Source organism: Eleutherodactylus coqui, chromosome 10 (assembly GCF_035609145.1).
Source record: "Eleutherodactylus coqui strain aEleCoq1 chromosome 10, aEleCoq1.hap1, whole genome shotgun sequence".
NCBI classification, from domain to species: domain Eukaryota; kingdom Metazoa; phylum Chordata; class Amphibia; order Anura; family Eleutherodactylidae; genus Eleutherodactylus; species Eleutherodactylus coqui.
Window position 1 is genome coordinate 53,642,382 of NC_089846.1, and position 17,221 is coordinate 53,659,602.

Consider the following 17,221-nt stretch of genomic DNA (forward strand, 5'->3'; position numbering starts at 1 on the left):
TATCTATGTAGTAAGCTTGATCCTCTTTCCTTATCTAAACAGTAACCTCATTTCTGACATTATGTTATGAACTTGGCCCTAGTAAAAAGCTTATAGATGGACCGCTGCTTATGAGCCTTACATTTGCTAGCCTGCCCCTGTCTACATGTAATTAAAGTGTTTACAAAGGGTACATTTAGACTTGTCAATTTCTCGTTTAAATGAGCAAAGGATGTCAGGGTTCGCTCGGACAGCAGGCAGATACATCATTAGCTCGTTCAAACGAGAAATCGTTCAGTCCTTCACATTCACTGTATAAGTGAATGAGAACAACTGATCGATCGTTATTTAAACCGAGCGATTAGCGAACGAGTAGAAATGAGCGAGCATACTCGCTAAGGGCAATTACTCGAGCGAGCATTGTCCTTAGTGAATAGCTGCCCGCTCGGAAGAAAAGATTTGGGGGGCGGGGAGCGGCGGGGGAGTACCGGGGGGGAACGGAGGGGAGATCTCTCTCTCCCTCTCCCCCCGCCGCTCCCCCCTGCTCACTCCTGCAACTCACCGCTCACCAGTGCCGGCACCCGAATCTTTTCTTCCGAGCGGGCAGATACTCGCTAAGGCCTTAGTCAGACGGGCGTTTTTTCGCGCGATTTGCGGATCGCATGACGGATGCGCATCCGCAAATCGCGTGACCGGGGGCCCGAAAATCTGCTCCTAGCCGCGTTTCATTAGAAACAGGCCGGAGCTGTCCAGCGCATTGCATTCAATGGAGCCGGCAATACAGCCAGATCCATTAAAAGCAATGGGCTGCCGGCGAGCGCAGGGTGAATTGTCGGGAAGGGCTTAAATATATAAGCCCTTCCCTGCAATTCATCCAGAAATGTGTTAAAATAAAAAAAATAAATATACTCACCTTGTCCCGGCAGCCGGAGTTCAGAGCGGCCGGCCTCCAGTGGGTGTGAAGGAGGTGTGAGTCAGGCCTGCCCCTGATTGGCTCAGCACTGAGCCAATCAGAGGCAAGTCTGACTCACACCCCCTTACCAAAGAATGATTTGTCTTCTATATGTTCTCAATGGGGTGGCGCTGCTGCCGCCGGCCGCATTGAGCGCATATAGAGAAGAGAACAGGAATCGCAGATCGCAGATAGGTGCGATCTGCGATTTATGTTCTATAATTTATCGGACGAGCGCATAAAAAGCGCTCATGTGTCCGATACCATTACAAAGCAATGGTTTTAAAAAATCGCCGGACGCATGCGCAAATCGGGCGAAAAAACGCCCGTCTGACTAAGGCCTAAGGATAATACTTACTCGAATAATTGCCCTTAGCGAGTACGTTCGCTCATCTCTATGAACGAGCCAACGATTATTTTTATGCCTGCATAAAATGAATGAAAAGCGAACACATTATCGTCCTATCGTTGGCCATGTTAATACTGGACGTTATCGCTCTTTTTTGCTCATTTGAACAATTTTTGGAACGATAATCGTTCCGTGTAAAAAGGCCTTTACTTTTTCTCCCTGCACTGTGGATGTTTACTCAATGAGCTCGAGAAAAGTTATAAATGGTTTAATTAGTGTAGTTACATTGTGACTCGGATGACATTGAGACCATATTTAGCTAGTAATTAATTTAGAAATCCACGTGATTCCACATGCTGCACTTACTTTTTCTTCTAACTGTCTATTCTTATGTAACAGAATTAATTTTGAGTTCTTTTGCTATTGATTTCTAATCATACAGCATCGCTAACATTACTGGTGGAATTACATTTACAGTAAAAATCTCTTTCCCAATGCCCCAGAACTAGCTATAAGTGGTTTGTTAGGGCAGTATTTACATCTTTTCCCTCTTAAATATTCTATTTATACCTTTTTATCTCCTTTTTTTTAGTTATCCGTTTTAATAGTGACCTCGCCCAGAAGTTTCATCCTCGCTTCCACCAGGATGGACAGTACGTATGCTGTGCCCAAACAGCTAAAAATGCCATGGGATGTCAAGTGCTGCGGAATGCCAATGGAAGTCAGTGGATCAAATTACTGTATAAGTTTTAAAATATATATGTCAGATAGATAGATATAGATAGATGATTATCATTGACTTCACATAAAATTTAAATGGCTGTAAATTACATTGTACTTTTACTTGCTCCAATTTTAATTGAAATGGTGGTTCTCAAATTGAAAAAGATTTGGTGATTTCCCACCTGCTTCATTCAGGGAGCAGGAAAGGGGAATCCCTGTGGTCGAACGACTCTGTCTTATGATGAAACCAAACAGCGCCAAACAGACCTCATATACTATAATGGGGTCCCTTCACTTTACGCTCAGCCGCCTAGTTTCTCCAAAATAAGCTGTGCATGCAGCACTTTTTCTTCTGGTATTTTGTGCCGGACTGCGACAGAGCCTTCGACTAGAGGTTCCAATGCAGTGTGAAACCACGTGTTGTCGGAGATAAAATTGTTTTTGTTTGAATTCACAGCTTTGATCACTGTATAATTTTTGTGCATAATATATTTTCAACCCATGTAGGTTAAAAAGAGCCATATTATATTTATTGCTGACTTACAGCGAGTAGAGCTAAATGCCTATGATTAATAAGACGCATTGATCATTCTGGCTTATGCATCTGCCAATATAACTCTGGCTGAAACACATACCATATAATTATTGATAGAGCAACTTGTTATAGTCTATTCGCACGCTGGAGTCATATCAAGGTTTTTCTATGATATTCACAAAGTCATGGTAAAATCGCTCAACAGTTACTCTAGGTTACCTTTTTTTCAGTGTATTGAGACGCCTAAAAAATGTGCCCTAATATATAGAATAGAGTTTAGCAGCAATTATTTTATATTGGCTGATTTAAACTGCTTTAATTTCACTATGCTGACTTAACTCTATTGACTAAAGTAAAGGGCAAAGTAGGAAGTGCTATAGCCCTGTACTGCAGGTGCAAGTGATCAACCAAGTTCAGATCGCTGCAGGGTTACAATTGTATATATCTGCAGGACCTTCCAAGCAGGTCATGTGGTTCAAATCAGCTCCACTCTTATGCAGTAAGCTGCCAGCACCTTACGCTCTGTGCTGATTGGCTAAAAGACTGAGCTTATAGAGGGAGGTCTCAGAACCTTCCAGATAGTGACACAGCGGAAAAAGAGAAAATCAGGGAGACCTGTCCAATCAACATAATAAAGTGGCAAAGGCCGCTACCATGGAGCAAGCCTCACCTATCCCACAAGAGGAGTGACAGAGCAGCTTCTATAGTGTGTGAAAGCAGCAGTGTTCCAGCCTGAAAACGTATGCCCTGTACATAAAACATGTCTCAAGTTATCAAGATTGTTGGCGAGATATCCCAGGAGTGGTTCCTGTCTGCTGATGCTGAGAAATGCAAGCTGACTGCTGAGAGCACCGTCTGAAGTCTGCCATGAGACTATGCTGGAGATAGACTTATACTGAGTTGAACACCCTGTAGGACAAAGGAGCTGAGCCTTTCGGACCATTAGATCTGGAGCTGGTTCTTTGGACTTATCGTTATGCCAAGGCTTATATCTAAAAGTTGGCTACCAGTATCAATCATGAGTGAACTCTTTCCCCCAGTTCTGTTTTGTGCAGAATCACTGGATAGTGTGGGGGTCTTGGACCTAATGGAACTACCCAAAAAGGTTAATAATAATGAACTGTGTTAAATATGGCACCATCTTCAGTGCAAGCACATTTCGTTACTATGATGATATAATGCTTATATGTTTATTTGGTTGTTATGGCGCAGCAAGGCAGTAAGTGTATAACAAAAGTAAAGACTGATAGTAACATTGCATATTTGGTTATACAGTATGTGACGCAGTGATAAAGCAGCAGACACCAAAATATCACACAAGGTTTCCACATATTTACTGAGGAATGTTTGGTTCTACAAGGTATGTAGTCAGGAATCAAACCGGGGACTCCTGCTTTCAAGTCAGTGGCTCTCATTGCTGAACCATCTAGTCTGTGGACAGTACCCTTGCATTACTATCAGCCTTGTTCCATGATCCCGGTTATTTAGTTCCTGCTTTCTGGTCCTGACCCTGCTTCTGTCTCTGATTAGGCTCATTATAAAAGCCTAACCCCGCCACTGCACCTGCATGTGATTAATCTGCTTCACGGCACTGTTCGATCAAGCTCCACGTTGCCTACTCCTTCGCTATTTCTGCAAGACTTCCTGATACTGACGTCCTCTCTGACTACACTACCCGCCTCATCCATTTGTGCTGCAAACTGATACCTCCCGTTGCTGACTTCTGGCTCATCCTTGACTACTCTCCGGACCTGTGGCCATCACACCTGAGGCTCCAGACTCGTGCCCAAAACCGCTACATGTGGGCTGAATGATTAAACTGAAGTTGTGTGAAGCACATATTTGATTGAATACTTCTGTGCAGTCAGGGATGTGTTAAGCTCCTGTGTAAGCTTCTATGCAACATGAGCAGAAGGAAGATGGATGCGGAATCCCAGCAGCTGCCAGCTGCTGAGTTAGTTGCATGTATTTTGATCGGAACTACTGAGCAGTGGGATGCTAAATTCTAGCCAAATCAGGCATATATGTTGAAGGCTTAAGTTGACACCTGTCTTGTTGCTGTCACTTTAAAGAAACCAATGTTTGATGTCTAAAATGTTAATTGTGGCAGAATGGAAAGGGTAAATAATGATTTGTGTTTCATAAAAAAACTAAGTAACCATCACTTTAAGAAGATGCCATCTATATGAAATGTTATGATGCAACATTCTAGTGCTCACAATCTCCTATTGACTGCTATCTAACACTTTATTTCAACTTCCTTATATCCTCTGTCACGCACTTTCCGAGATACTGTGACCCACTCAAGGACTGTCAAGTACACTATTTGTATTATTACCGGTTTAGCATTCTAATTCAATAGTACTCAAATAAGTAAAACCTAATATATTGAATATACTATGCACTTGTGTTGTGCAGTATATATTTATATATGTGTGTGTGTGTGTGTGTGTGTGTATATATATATATATATATATGTGTGTGTGTGTACATATATATATATATATATATATATATATATATATATATATATATATATATATAGTGTGTATGTGTGTGTGTATATATATATATTCCACCCAAATAGATATACACTTCTCTGCTAGGTTGGTCTGTGATAAGGAGGGGAAAAAACTATCACGTCAGAGAAATCCTACCTATTTTTTCCTCCCTCCCCTTACATCACCTAGCTCCACCTCTTGTAGTCTAGCTAACTGTTTGGGCGTGCTTCTTCCAGTCTATGGCCAGCAGTCCAAGGGTACACATAAATCATATAACTTATACAGACAAGACACAAATGACACATATACCTTTACCAGAATGATTACCCATGACCTCCACTGTGGTAATTTCTCTGGCCCTAGGACAGTTACTGCCTTGATTGCCCAGATGGGTGGCATGGTTCTTCCTGGAACGACCACTGGCAGAGACTTTCCGGATAAGTCCTTAACCTGTTAGTCCGGATTCACAGTTCCAATTAAATTAGTCTGGCAGTCGGGTAGCCTTTCCTCTGGTCTCTCAGCATTTTAACAGACAACCACAAAATGAAGAGGCACAACAATATCAACCCAAAGCTGAAACCTTCAACACAGTAGTGTGTCTCACACACTATTGCATTCAGGAGTCTTCAGTTCACTGAAAATAGCCCTTAACCCACTTTTGTTATCCACCTTATCTCTCACTAATGGGAAGATTGTTTGCACCGATTTGAGGCCAAACTACGGTGTTGGTGTAATTCCACAAAGACTGTTTTGTTGCATTACTATTGGGCCATACATGTGCATCCTTCCACAACTTACTGAACCTTACAACAGAGCCGGATTGATGCCCTGTCCAGGAAAGATTGTTAATGATACACAGTCCTTCTGAGTTGACAGCGGGAGTGGATAAAACATTTGAGCGTGGAGATTGCGGGAGCATGGCTGGAGGAAAACTGACCGGGACTGTAGCCGAGTTGGAAGTCCTACTAGCAGCACGATGGCTGAGATGCAGCAAGCAGTTTGAGACACAATTGGAGTGTCAAAGGACCAGTGGGTTGGCGTACAACAAGTTATAAAAGTTGCTGGCGAGATCATATGCTCATAACATTTGGTGAAACTGAAAGAAAGGGACCATGCGGTAGCTCAACTTCAAGGGGGGGAGGATATGGCTCTGTTTGGGCGGATAGGAATCAGTTCAAAGTTTTTGTGGACTGCAGGTCTGTTAAACAAGGGACCTGCTGAAGTGGCTCCACCATGTGCAGACTGGAGAGCAAATCAAGTATGACCAAATGGAGGGAGCTCACAGATCATGGGCCTTGTGTGTGACCAGGGTCGAAGAACATACCAAACCCCAGAGGACGATGGGAGGAAGAGGTAGTTAACAATGCTACCTGGTTCTGTGTGATTGTACAGAGACTGTTCTGCTGTTATAACACTCCAGGATTGCACCACTCTGATGAGTAGAATGTTTTCACCCCTTTGAGGCTGTACCACTGTCTTAGCATAAATTAACAATAAGGACTGTTTTGTTGAATTACATTTGGCTGTGTCTGTATCATTATTTCATGAGTGACTCATTAATTTCCTTTTGAATATGTTTTTAAAAATTTCCCATACATTTTGCGCCCTTTTCTCTTTACACAAGTCTGTTCAGTTCACGTCTCTCCAGATGTTTACCTTTATCCTTCCTGAATTTTAAAGTTTTTGTAGCTCCCCTAAAAATACCAGTGTAAATGTATTATGTTGTGGTCACCAGGATTGCTAACATGATTTTTTTCTTTTTGTCTGGACGACTTATCCAGAAATGATAGATGGATGACATTTTTTATGGACACATTGAAAACCGATAATAAATCATGAAGATTATAATTAATAGAACTACAGCAGAACATACCTATATGAACACGGCAGCATAGGGGTCAATACAGAGATCTCTTCAATGATCTATATTTACCAAGGACTGCCAGATTTGGCATCGCGAAGGGATTTTTCCCCTAAAATTTGGAATATAGGTTTCTACCTCATGTTTTTTTTTGCCTACTTCTAGATCACCATTGCAGGATTATACGCTGAACTGGATGGACATAAGTCTTTGTTTGTCATTACGTACTATGTTACTATTTATTGTGAGCTGGAAAATGTTGATAATTACAATTGCAATAGCCAACATAAGCTTCTCCAGCTTATAAAAAATTAAGGACACATCAAGTGCCCTTTTATTTGGACTGTCCAGAAATTTATGGACAGTTGGCAACCCTGGTGGTCACTGTTAATTATGTTAATAATGATGTTCCCTAACTTACAATTTTCTATTCTGTCAGGCCTATTTTTTTAATTGGGTTTTCCATGGCTCCTCAAGGGCTCATGCCCACGGCCATGCCGGTTTCCGCAAGCGGAATACCACAGCGGAGTCTGTGATGGCGCCCCCCCAAAGACCCCAAACTCACCTCCAGATCCTGCAATGACGTGCCAGTGCATATGACGCTGCTGGCGGTGGGCGGGCGCGTATTCACGCTATACTTCCGCTGTGCTACAGTGGAAGTATAGCGTGACGGGCGACTTCCATTGACTACAACTTCCATCGACTATTCCTGCAGCAAATAGGACATGCCGCGAGTTATTTCACGCTGAGGATTGAGCTATTAGGTTCAATATAACCTAATAGCGGCGGTGAAACGCCGCTATTGCGGCCCCACTTGTCTTCTGCACACCCCGCTCGGAATGCTTAGCTGTATAAAAGCTGTGCGCTTCGTGGACACAACAGGAGTATGCAGAAGACAGCGCTCCAGCTGTCTTCTGTATACCCCGCTCAGAGCGCAAAGTGATCGCTCAAAACTGCCAATCAAACCACCGTTTGATCGATCACCTTGCCCTTTAAATGCACACAACGATTATCACTCAAAAATATGTCTTTTGAGCGAGAATCATTGTGTCTAAACCAGGCTTAACTCTATAATCACTTCAGTTCACTCACACTGTTACCTTCTTATTAGTGAATCAGTCACCCCTCACAAAACCATTGTGCTTCACCTTAGAGGGAGAGATTACAGGGATAAAACCATGTCTAATTGTGCCCTTACATGGGCTAGCTCGTATCAGCTGAAAAATTGCTTACGTAAATTGACTAATTTGGAAATTGATGGCAGCAACACATCTCAAAAACGTTAGCACAGAAGTATGTCTGTCATTATGTAGCAGCCACTCTTCTTTTTACAACAGCCTTTAAACGTCTGGGAAGTGAGGACTCCAGTTGTTAGAATTTTGGGAGAGGAATGTTATTCCATTCTTGTCTGATGTAGGATTCTAGCTGCTCAACAGTCCGGGGTCGTCTTTGCTAGATTTTTCGCTTCAGATTGCACCAAATGTATTCTATGGGTGAAAGGTCTGGACTGCAGGAGGCCAGTTCACCACCCGGACTCTTCTTCTGCAAAGCCATGCTGTTGTGATGGATGCAGTATGTGGTTTAGCATTGTCTTGCTGAAATATGCAAGGGCTTACCTGGAAATAAAGGTTGTCTGGATAAGAGCATATGTTGTTCTAAAACCTTTATATACTGCTCAGATTTGTTGGTGATGTGTAAGCTGCAAATAAAATATGGTAATATGAGATTTCCAAGTTATTGCATTCTTTTTTCTTTCCATTTATTTACATTTTACACTGTATCCCAACCTTTTTTTCGAATGGGGGCTGTGATAGTATTTTAACAGTTAAACAGTATTTAAAGGATGTCTGCTTTAAAAAACTTACTAAAATATCTAAATTTCAGCTGTGAACTAAGAACCTCACCAATTATTAGAATGAAGGGGTTGCTGTGTTTGTTTACCTTCTGTTGGCCTTACTTAAAAAGGACCTGTCATGTCTTTGGGTCAGCAAGTCTGACTGCATAGCTTTGCAACCGCAGCCTCACTGACCCTAGTGCAGCTTACTCTTGTGTCTACTCCACCAGTTCTTCTGCACTGACCATTAGCTTCGTCTCCCAGTACTATGAATCTGTCAAGTGAGCAATCTTCTCAACTTACTGTCAATGGGTGATGTAGGGGATGGAGCAAAACTGATGTTACCCATTGACAGTCAGTGAAGAGGACCGCCTGCTAGACAGATTCACAGCATCCAAGGTCAAAATCATCTGAGAATAAATGAGGGGAGTAGACACAAAAGACAAGTTGCACCAGAGTTAGCGGGGTTGCGTCTGCAAAGCTGTGCAACCAGCCTTGTTGGCTCGAGCATATGACAGGTTCTCTTTAACTATAACATCTCCTTCATGTTAACCTCAAACATAAATCCCCACTGATTACATTTTCTGATGTATATCAGACACTGTATGAAGATGTTTTTTAGATGCATAGACCATTCAAATACTTTGAACTATTTCATCTAGTTAATTGTTCACATGGTCTTGGATGCATTGTGACCACTAATTAATGTGATATTATGCATGATGTTACTGTAAAATCCTTCATATAGAAACCCTTAAGGTTGCAAATTACTAAATTTTAACATTTGCTAGAAACATAAAAATCTTTTTAATATTACATTTTCTTTATTTGCTTTCTCTATCATGTAGTTCTAAAGAGTGGTTCTTCACAGAGAAGATCTCGAAAGCCACTTCCGTCTGCACCTTATGATTCTTCGGTAATAACAAGTACTGAACAATGTTGTTTGAAGTGTATATTGCAGGTTTTGTACCATTCAGTCTACACAATGTATTTATTCTTCAGTTATTTCCCTTTTTGATTGTGTACCTTGTCTAGTGTCAAATGTGTTATACCTAGAGATGAGCAAGCACGCTCGTTTAAGGCTGATGCTGGAGCTGCATCGGTGTTCTTGAGTAACTGATTACTCGTCCGAGCAAATGCGTGCGGGGGGGGGGGGGGGGGAGGGGGAGAAGAGAGAGAGAGATCTATAAGTAAGTATAAAAAAAATATCCCTGAAGACCTTGGGGCCTACCCTATGAGCACCATAACTTAGTTTATGCTAAGTTCATAGGTGATGACAGGTTCCATTTAAAGCCAAAAGAGTGTTTGGGGCATTTTCCTTAATTGTAGTGGTAACAAGTAAACTAAAATATTTGATTTCTGTTTGCCGACAGGTAAAATCTGTAAAGCCACTACCACCTGTTCCATCAAATGTTGACAGTCCATTAGGACCACAGAAAGTTGTAGCTATGTATGATTTCACTCCAATCAATTCTCAGGATCTGGAATTACACAAAGGAGAAGAGTATCTATTATTAGATGAGTGCAGCGGACAGCCCTGGTTAAGAGCAAGAGACAAAAATGGGTAAAATAACACATTACTTTTTTATTCTTTGTGATTCCTTGTTGATATGATGTCAGGAACAAATAAAAAAACATTAGATTGCCTTTCATAGTGAGAAAATACCAGAGAGAGAACTTGTGGATTGTGAAGTCCTTTGCTTATGAGCCCTGCCATGTACCCAAATTGTAGTTTACATCCAAATAAGGGGCATTTCCGTATTCAGGAGAAATTAAATGGTAAATTATGTACTGCTTTTTTTATATTGCTCCTAATAAAAATGCAAAATTTGGTGCCAAGCCTATGTTTTTGGAAAAAATTGTAATTTTTCATTTTCATGGCCCAGTTTAACCCCTTAGTAACGAAGGCTGTTTGCGCCTTAGTGACGGAGCCAAATTTTGGAAATCTGACATGTGTCACTTAACATATCATAACTCCATAAAAGCTTTGCATATCCAAGTGATTCTGACATTGTTTTTTCGCCACATGTTGTACTTCATTCAGGTGGTAAAAATAGACCCATAGAATTTGTGTAGATTTATTAAAAGTGCCAAAAATGGGAAAAGTTTGAAAAACTTGTCATTTTTTCACATTTTCAACTGTAATATCTCAAATATGTGCAAACATACTGTATAAATTTTTGCTCAGATACATATTTCCATCTGTTCACTTTATTCTGGACGCACGTTTGAAAAACTTTTGTTTTTTATTAACCATTTAGGAGACAGACAAATTTAACATTAATTATCAACATTTTGAGGAACACTTTATTTTCCGACACCAAGCCAAGATTGCAAAGGCTCATAGGTGTCAGAATTATAGATAACCCCACAAATGACCCCTATTTTAAAAACTACACTCCTTAGTGTATTCACTGAGGGGGGTCAGGAGTATTTTGACCCCATAGTTTCTTTTCAGGAATTAATGCAATTTAGAGTAGAAAAAATAAAATGTCATATTTTTGCAAATACGTAATTCTTAACACAGGATTTTTTTCTATAGTGCACATAAAAATGAGGATTTACACCTCAAAATGCATACCCCCGTTTGTCCCGTGTTCAGAAACATACCCATTGTGGCCCTAATCTTCTGTCCGTATGTACAACGGGGCCAAAACCGAAAGGAGCAGCCGGTGGCTTTCAGATCAGACATTTTGCTTGAAGGCATTTTAGGCCCCATTGCTCACTTGTAGACCCTTCGAGCGGCCAAAACGTGGAGGACCCCCATAAATGACCTCATTTTGGAAACTAGACCTCTTAGCGCATTAATCTAGGGGTGTACTGCGTATTTTGACCCAACAGTTTTTGAATGAATCAAAGCAAAGCAGAAGTAAAAAATTATGATTTTTTTTTTTTATCAATTATGTGATTTTAAAAAGAGTTTTTTTTGGACAGCAGACATACGAATAGAGGCTTCCACCCAAAAATGGATACCTCCGTTTGTCCCGTGTTCAGAAACATACCTATTGTGGCCCTAATCTTCTATCTGTATGCACAACGGGGCCCTAACTGGAAGGAGCAGCGGGTGGTTTTCAGAACAGACATTTTGGTTGAAGGTGTTTCAGGCCCCATTGCCCACTTGTAGAACCCGTGAGCGACCAAAACGACAGAGGCCCCCACAAATGACCCCATTTTAAAAACTACACCCCTTAACACATTAATCTAGGGGTGTACTGTGTATTTTGACCCCACCGTTTTTAAATGAATCAAAGCAAAGCAGAAGGAAAAAAATTACGATTTTTGTTTTTTTGGCAATTATGTCATTTTAAAAATAGTTTTTTTGTACAGCATACATAGGAATGAAGACGTTCACCCCAAAATGTATACCCCCATTTGTCCCGTGTTCAGAAACATACCCATTGTGGCCCTAATTTTCTGTCTGGATGCACAACGGGGCCCAAACTGAACAGAGCTTCAAACTTTAACTGTCTTTTGACTTTTATGTGATCGCCATTAACCATTGGATAATGGCGATCACGTGACCGAAGACCGCTCACCACGGCCCCCCGTGACATCTCTAAGCTCTTGGCTGCCTTTAGTAGCCAGGAGCAAGGAGATTTTAAATTTCCTTTTGCCCTCCCCAGCTTCTGCGCTTGCGTCCGCCATTTTGGCAATGGGCGCAGGCGCCAAAACTGGGGGGAGGGCCGCAGATAAGGATCCTGTCAGGGGACCTCGCCGGTTGCCTTATTTAAGTAATTTCACCTCCCCTCACGGATCCGATCCATGACGGGAGGTGAAAATTGAGCTTTTTTCTTTACTTTTACATGATCGCCGTTATTGATTGGATAACGGCGATCACGTGACTGGGAAAAGCGTACCATGGCACCCCATGAAATCTCCAGTCTCTTGGCTACATTTATTAGCCAGGTGCGGGGAGATTTTAAATTAAATCTGCAGCTTTTGCGCCTGCGTCCGCCACTTTGGCGACGGACGCGTGCGCAGAAGCCGGGCAAGGTCTGTGGATAAATCTGGGGGCTTACGGTACCTAATTTCATCTCCCCTCATGGATATGATCCATGAGGGGAGATGAAACAAACTTTTTATCTTTTTTTTTTTTACACTTTTTAAACTTTTTTTTAACTTTTACATGATCGCTATCCATTGGATAGCAACGATCATGTGACCAGGAACCGCATACAGCGGCTCCCGGTGACAGCTCCCTGCTCTCGGCTGCTCATACTAGCCGGGAGCAGGGAGTTTTTAAATTTCCGTCTCTCTGCGCATGCGAGTGACGTAATGCGTCTGGCGCGCATGCGCAGACGCCGGCGGCAGGGCCGGGGAGAAGACTGAAGATGCCGGACGGCGCGAAGGACCGGGGGTGAGTACTCTTAGCTCCCCTTATGGATCCGATCCGTAAGGGGAGCTGAAATCTTAACTTTTTTTTACTTTACATTGACTTTAACGCGATCGCCGGTATCCGGTGGATACCGGCGATCGTGTTACCGGTGGTGGGGTCCTGTGGCCCTGGATGACAGCTCCATGCTGTCGGCTACCTCTGGTAACCGACAGCATGGAGGTAGCACGTCCTGAGCCTGCAGGGCCTTTATTCCTAGAGGATGCATATTTCTACGTCCTCTAGGAATAAAGCCCAGCAGGCCAGGACGTAGAATCCCGATGGGGCCGTCACTAAGGGGTTAAACAAATCCCATAAAACAGCCTTGGGTTAAAAATGCTTACTACACTCCTTGATGTGATGAATTCCTTAAGGGGTGTAGTTTCCAAAATGGAGTGTTTAAACTAGGGACTGGGGAAGGGCAACCACAGAGACAGAGGAGAAGTCACAGCAGACAGTGAACTGGGATTAAGTAGTGAAAAGGGTGGAGAAATGGTAAAAGGGATTAGTAAATATATAGAGATTTCTCCCATGACCTATTATACCGAGGATTGTGACTGTAAATAAAGGTTTCTATGCCAACATAGAAGGGGGTTCTTTACTGTAAGAGCAGTGAGACTATGAAACTCTCTGCCTGAGGACGTGGTAATGGTGAACTAGAAGGATTGTTGATCCAGGAATTATTCCGATTGCCAGATTTGAAGCTGGGAAGAGTGGCGTCTAACTCATGGGTTGTTTTTTGCCTTCCTCTTGATCACCATTGCAGGATAATAGGCTGAACTGACATATGTCTTTTTTCAGCCTTACATACTATGAGTCACTTTTTAGGGGCTCAGATTATACTAGTACCTTTGGGAGATCTGCAAATACGACATGGTGTCCAAAAATTATTCCAGCAAAATTTGTCCTCCAAAAGCCAAATAGCACACCTTCCTTTCTAAATCCATACTGTATGCCCAAACAGCAGTTTACATCCACATTTGGAGCATTTCCTTACTCTTAGGGCTTATTTACACCAGTGTATATTGGCCACTGTTTTCACGCCTGGCCGATACACACTTCCATCAGAGCAGTTCCCCCCTTACCTTCCCCTCACTGGCTCTCTGCCTCTCTCCTCCTCCTCTGGCTGTTTTCAATGGGAGGGAGCGGGACAGGGGTGGAGCTAAGCTCACTCCCCCTCCCTTCCCCTTGTGCACAGCCAGCAATGGGAGTGGGCGGGACAGAACAGAGCTTAGCCCCACCCCATCACGCCCCCTCCCATTGCAAACCGAGTATTACTCCTACCCCCATGCTTCCTGCAAACCCAACACTTTTTTTGGGGGGTATTTCTTGACCTCGGTGACAGGGATGGGGTGTAAAAAGTGGCACTCTGGAGGCTTTGTAAGCTTTCTGAGGTGCGGTGGTCTCACACAGAAGGCACTCAACAAGCTGCTCCTGGAACTGCAGAAAGGCGAGCGTTCTCGGGGACTTCTTGTAAATTGCGTACTTCAGGTAGCGATCTGAATAATGCTGGGTTCATATGGCCATATGTGGAATCTGCTTGTGGAGGCCCGCAGCGGATCCCAGCTGTGAGCCCGTCCGTGGCCCTGCGTATGATCGCGTAATGGGCTGCGCATAACTGCGTACTCACAGGCGGTCATGCGCAGTACACCTTTGTTTGTATTTGTATACAATGTAGTTGCGTATGGGTTGCAGGTATATCCACGACCATGGAGCACAATGGGTATTACCGCAGATTAAACTAATGCGGAATCCGCAATTTCTATCCGGTCATAACAGACCAGCCTAAGATAGACCGCTACCTTTTTATCATGTGACTGGAGACCGCTGAACGAGGCCACTGGTCACTGCTCTAGGCTCCCAGCTACCCTTGGCTCCCAGCTCTGCCATTTTGTCATTGGGCGCATGCGCAGAAGCTGTGGAAAGGTCCATGGATAAAGATCCCAGTGTGGGACATTGCTGGAGCCTTTAGGTAAGTAATTTCACCTCTGGGAGTAAGGAGATTTTAAGTTTCCTCTGCCCTCCTCGGCTTCTGCACATGTGTCTGGCACTTTGCTGGAGGGCACATGCGCAGAAGCCGGGAAAGGTCTGTGGAGGAGGATCGCATCAGGGTAGAAATGCAGTCCGGGGTAGATCGCATTGGAGAGGGGAAATTAAACTTCAACTTTTTTTTAACTTTTACGTGATGCAATGGATAATGGCTATCACGTGACCAGGGACCGCTCACCGCGGCCCTCTGTCACTGTTCCAGGCTCTTGGCTACATTTACTAGCCAGGAGCAAGGAGATTTGAAATTTCCTGGGCCTGTCCCAGCTTCTGTGCCTGCGTCTGCCATTTTGTCAATGGGCGCATGCGCAGAAGCTGTGGAAAGGTCCATGGATAAAGATCCCAGTGTGGGACATTGCTGGAGCCTTTAGGTAAGTAATTTCACCTCCCCTCATGAATCGGATATGTGGCGGGAGGTGAAACTTTGACTTTTCTTTTACTTTTACATGATCACTGTTATCCATTGAATAACAGCGATCACGTGACCATGGACACGTACCGCAGCCCCCTGTGAAATCTCCGGGCTCTTGGCTACATTTGGTAGTCAGGAGCAGGGAGATTTTAAATTACCCCAGTAATCCGTGGCTTTTGCAAATGCGTCTGCCATTTGGGCGACGGAACGTGCTCAGAAGTCGTGGTGAGGTCCGTGGATAAATCCGGGAGCCTTAGATATGTAATTTCATCTCCCCTCACGGATTTGATCCATGAGGGAAGATGCAATTTCAACTTTTTAACCCTTTTTATGTTCTGTCTTTTATTTATTTTTTTTCCCGGTGACCTCTTCCTGCTCTCGGCTACTCATACTTGCCAGGAGCAGAGTGATTCTGCACATGCGTCTGACGTTTTACGTCTGGCGTGCTTGCGCAGAAGGCGGCGTCAGATCCTGGAAGGACCAGAATGCTGCGGACATCGTGTAGGATGGAGGTGAGTACTTTCAGCTCCCCTCATGGATCTGATCTATGAGGGGAGCTGAAACTTTAACCTTTTCACTTTTTATTTACTTTCATGTGATTGCCGTTATCCATTGGACTGGGGGTCGCATATCACGTTTTCATCAGATTGGGTAAAGTAATGATTGGAACAGTAATAAATAACAACGTGATCAACATGTATGCTGAATTTAAATTCATAAATATCAAGGGAATTTCCAATAATATTCAAACCTGTTTTATTTGTCTTAGTTATCTGCCTTTTTTTGTTATTCTTCATTTTGTCTTACTTTGGGTTGACATTTCGAGGTTTCTGAACCAATTGCCAGTTTTCCATAGAGTTATGGTTTCAACATGCGATATTTTCAATATACAATGGTCGGCCAGAAAGCAAGTAATATTGTATGTGGAGGGACCACTGTATTTTAAATCTTGTAGAGTTCTATGCCTCACCTCAGTTGTAAATGGCAATCTATGTTATTGCTTCTAGGCAGGAAGGCTATATCCCTGGCAATTATGTTACAGAAGCTCAGGATCCCCTGGAAATATATGAGTAAGTGTATTATATAAAATTATGCCTAATTTAGAAACATGAGCTGCATCTTTAATCGACACACATTACAGAAAAATTCCTCTTCTTGCCCTTCACTTGCTCATGCATGATCGTAAGGGTGCCTATATCTGTTCAAGTCACGCGAAAACTATATCTAAAAAACGTTGCAACTCGTTAAACTACATATGGTTTTTGCTGCATGGTTCTAGGTCACACGGCAAAATATACTATGTGTACAGGTAACATAAGGGTGGTTTCAGTTGCAGTGGAATCTCCAGAAACATACTCCCAAACCCCCCATAAACATACAAATAGCTGAATTTAGATTGAGAGCCCCCATGGGGACAGAGACCAGTGTAAATGATGACTCTCTGTGTACAGCGCTGTAGGATATGCTTATGCTATATAAATTAGCTAAATAAATTAAAATGTGTGTTTTTATATTTTCCAAAATTGCATTCACACATTTTCTATAGAAGCTTCTTATAGCATAAAGTTACAAAAGTAGACATACTCAACTTAGGCCAAATGCCCACGGACGGATCGATGCGAAATTCGCTGTCAGACACACTCCATAGAAATGCTAT

The 17,221-nt window shown here is 42.8% G+C and overlaps 1 protein-coding gene across 1 annotated transcript in view; it reads left to right on the plus strand.

The window, feature by feature from the left end:
* The window catches only part of BTK (Bruton tyrosine kinase), an 86,234-nt gene that overhangs the window by 47,109 nt on the left and 21,904 nt on the right, over positions 1-17,221 (plus strand). Inside the window, exons 6-9 of the mRNA XM_066581009.1 lie at positions 1,873-2,001; positions 9,583-9,650; positions 10,108-10,298; positions 16,572-16,634. Coding sequence (XP_066437106.1) covers positions 1,873-2,001; positions 9,583-9,650; positions 10,108-10,298; positions 16,572-16,634 — 451 coding nt within the window. The remainder of the gene's footprint in view (positions 1-1,872; positions 2,002-9,582; positions 9,651-10,107; positions 10,299-16,571; positions 16,635-17,221) is intronic.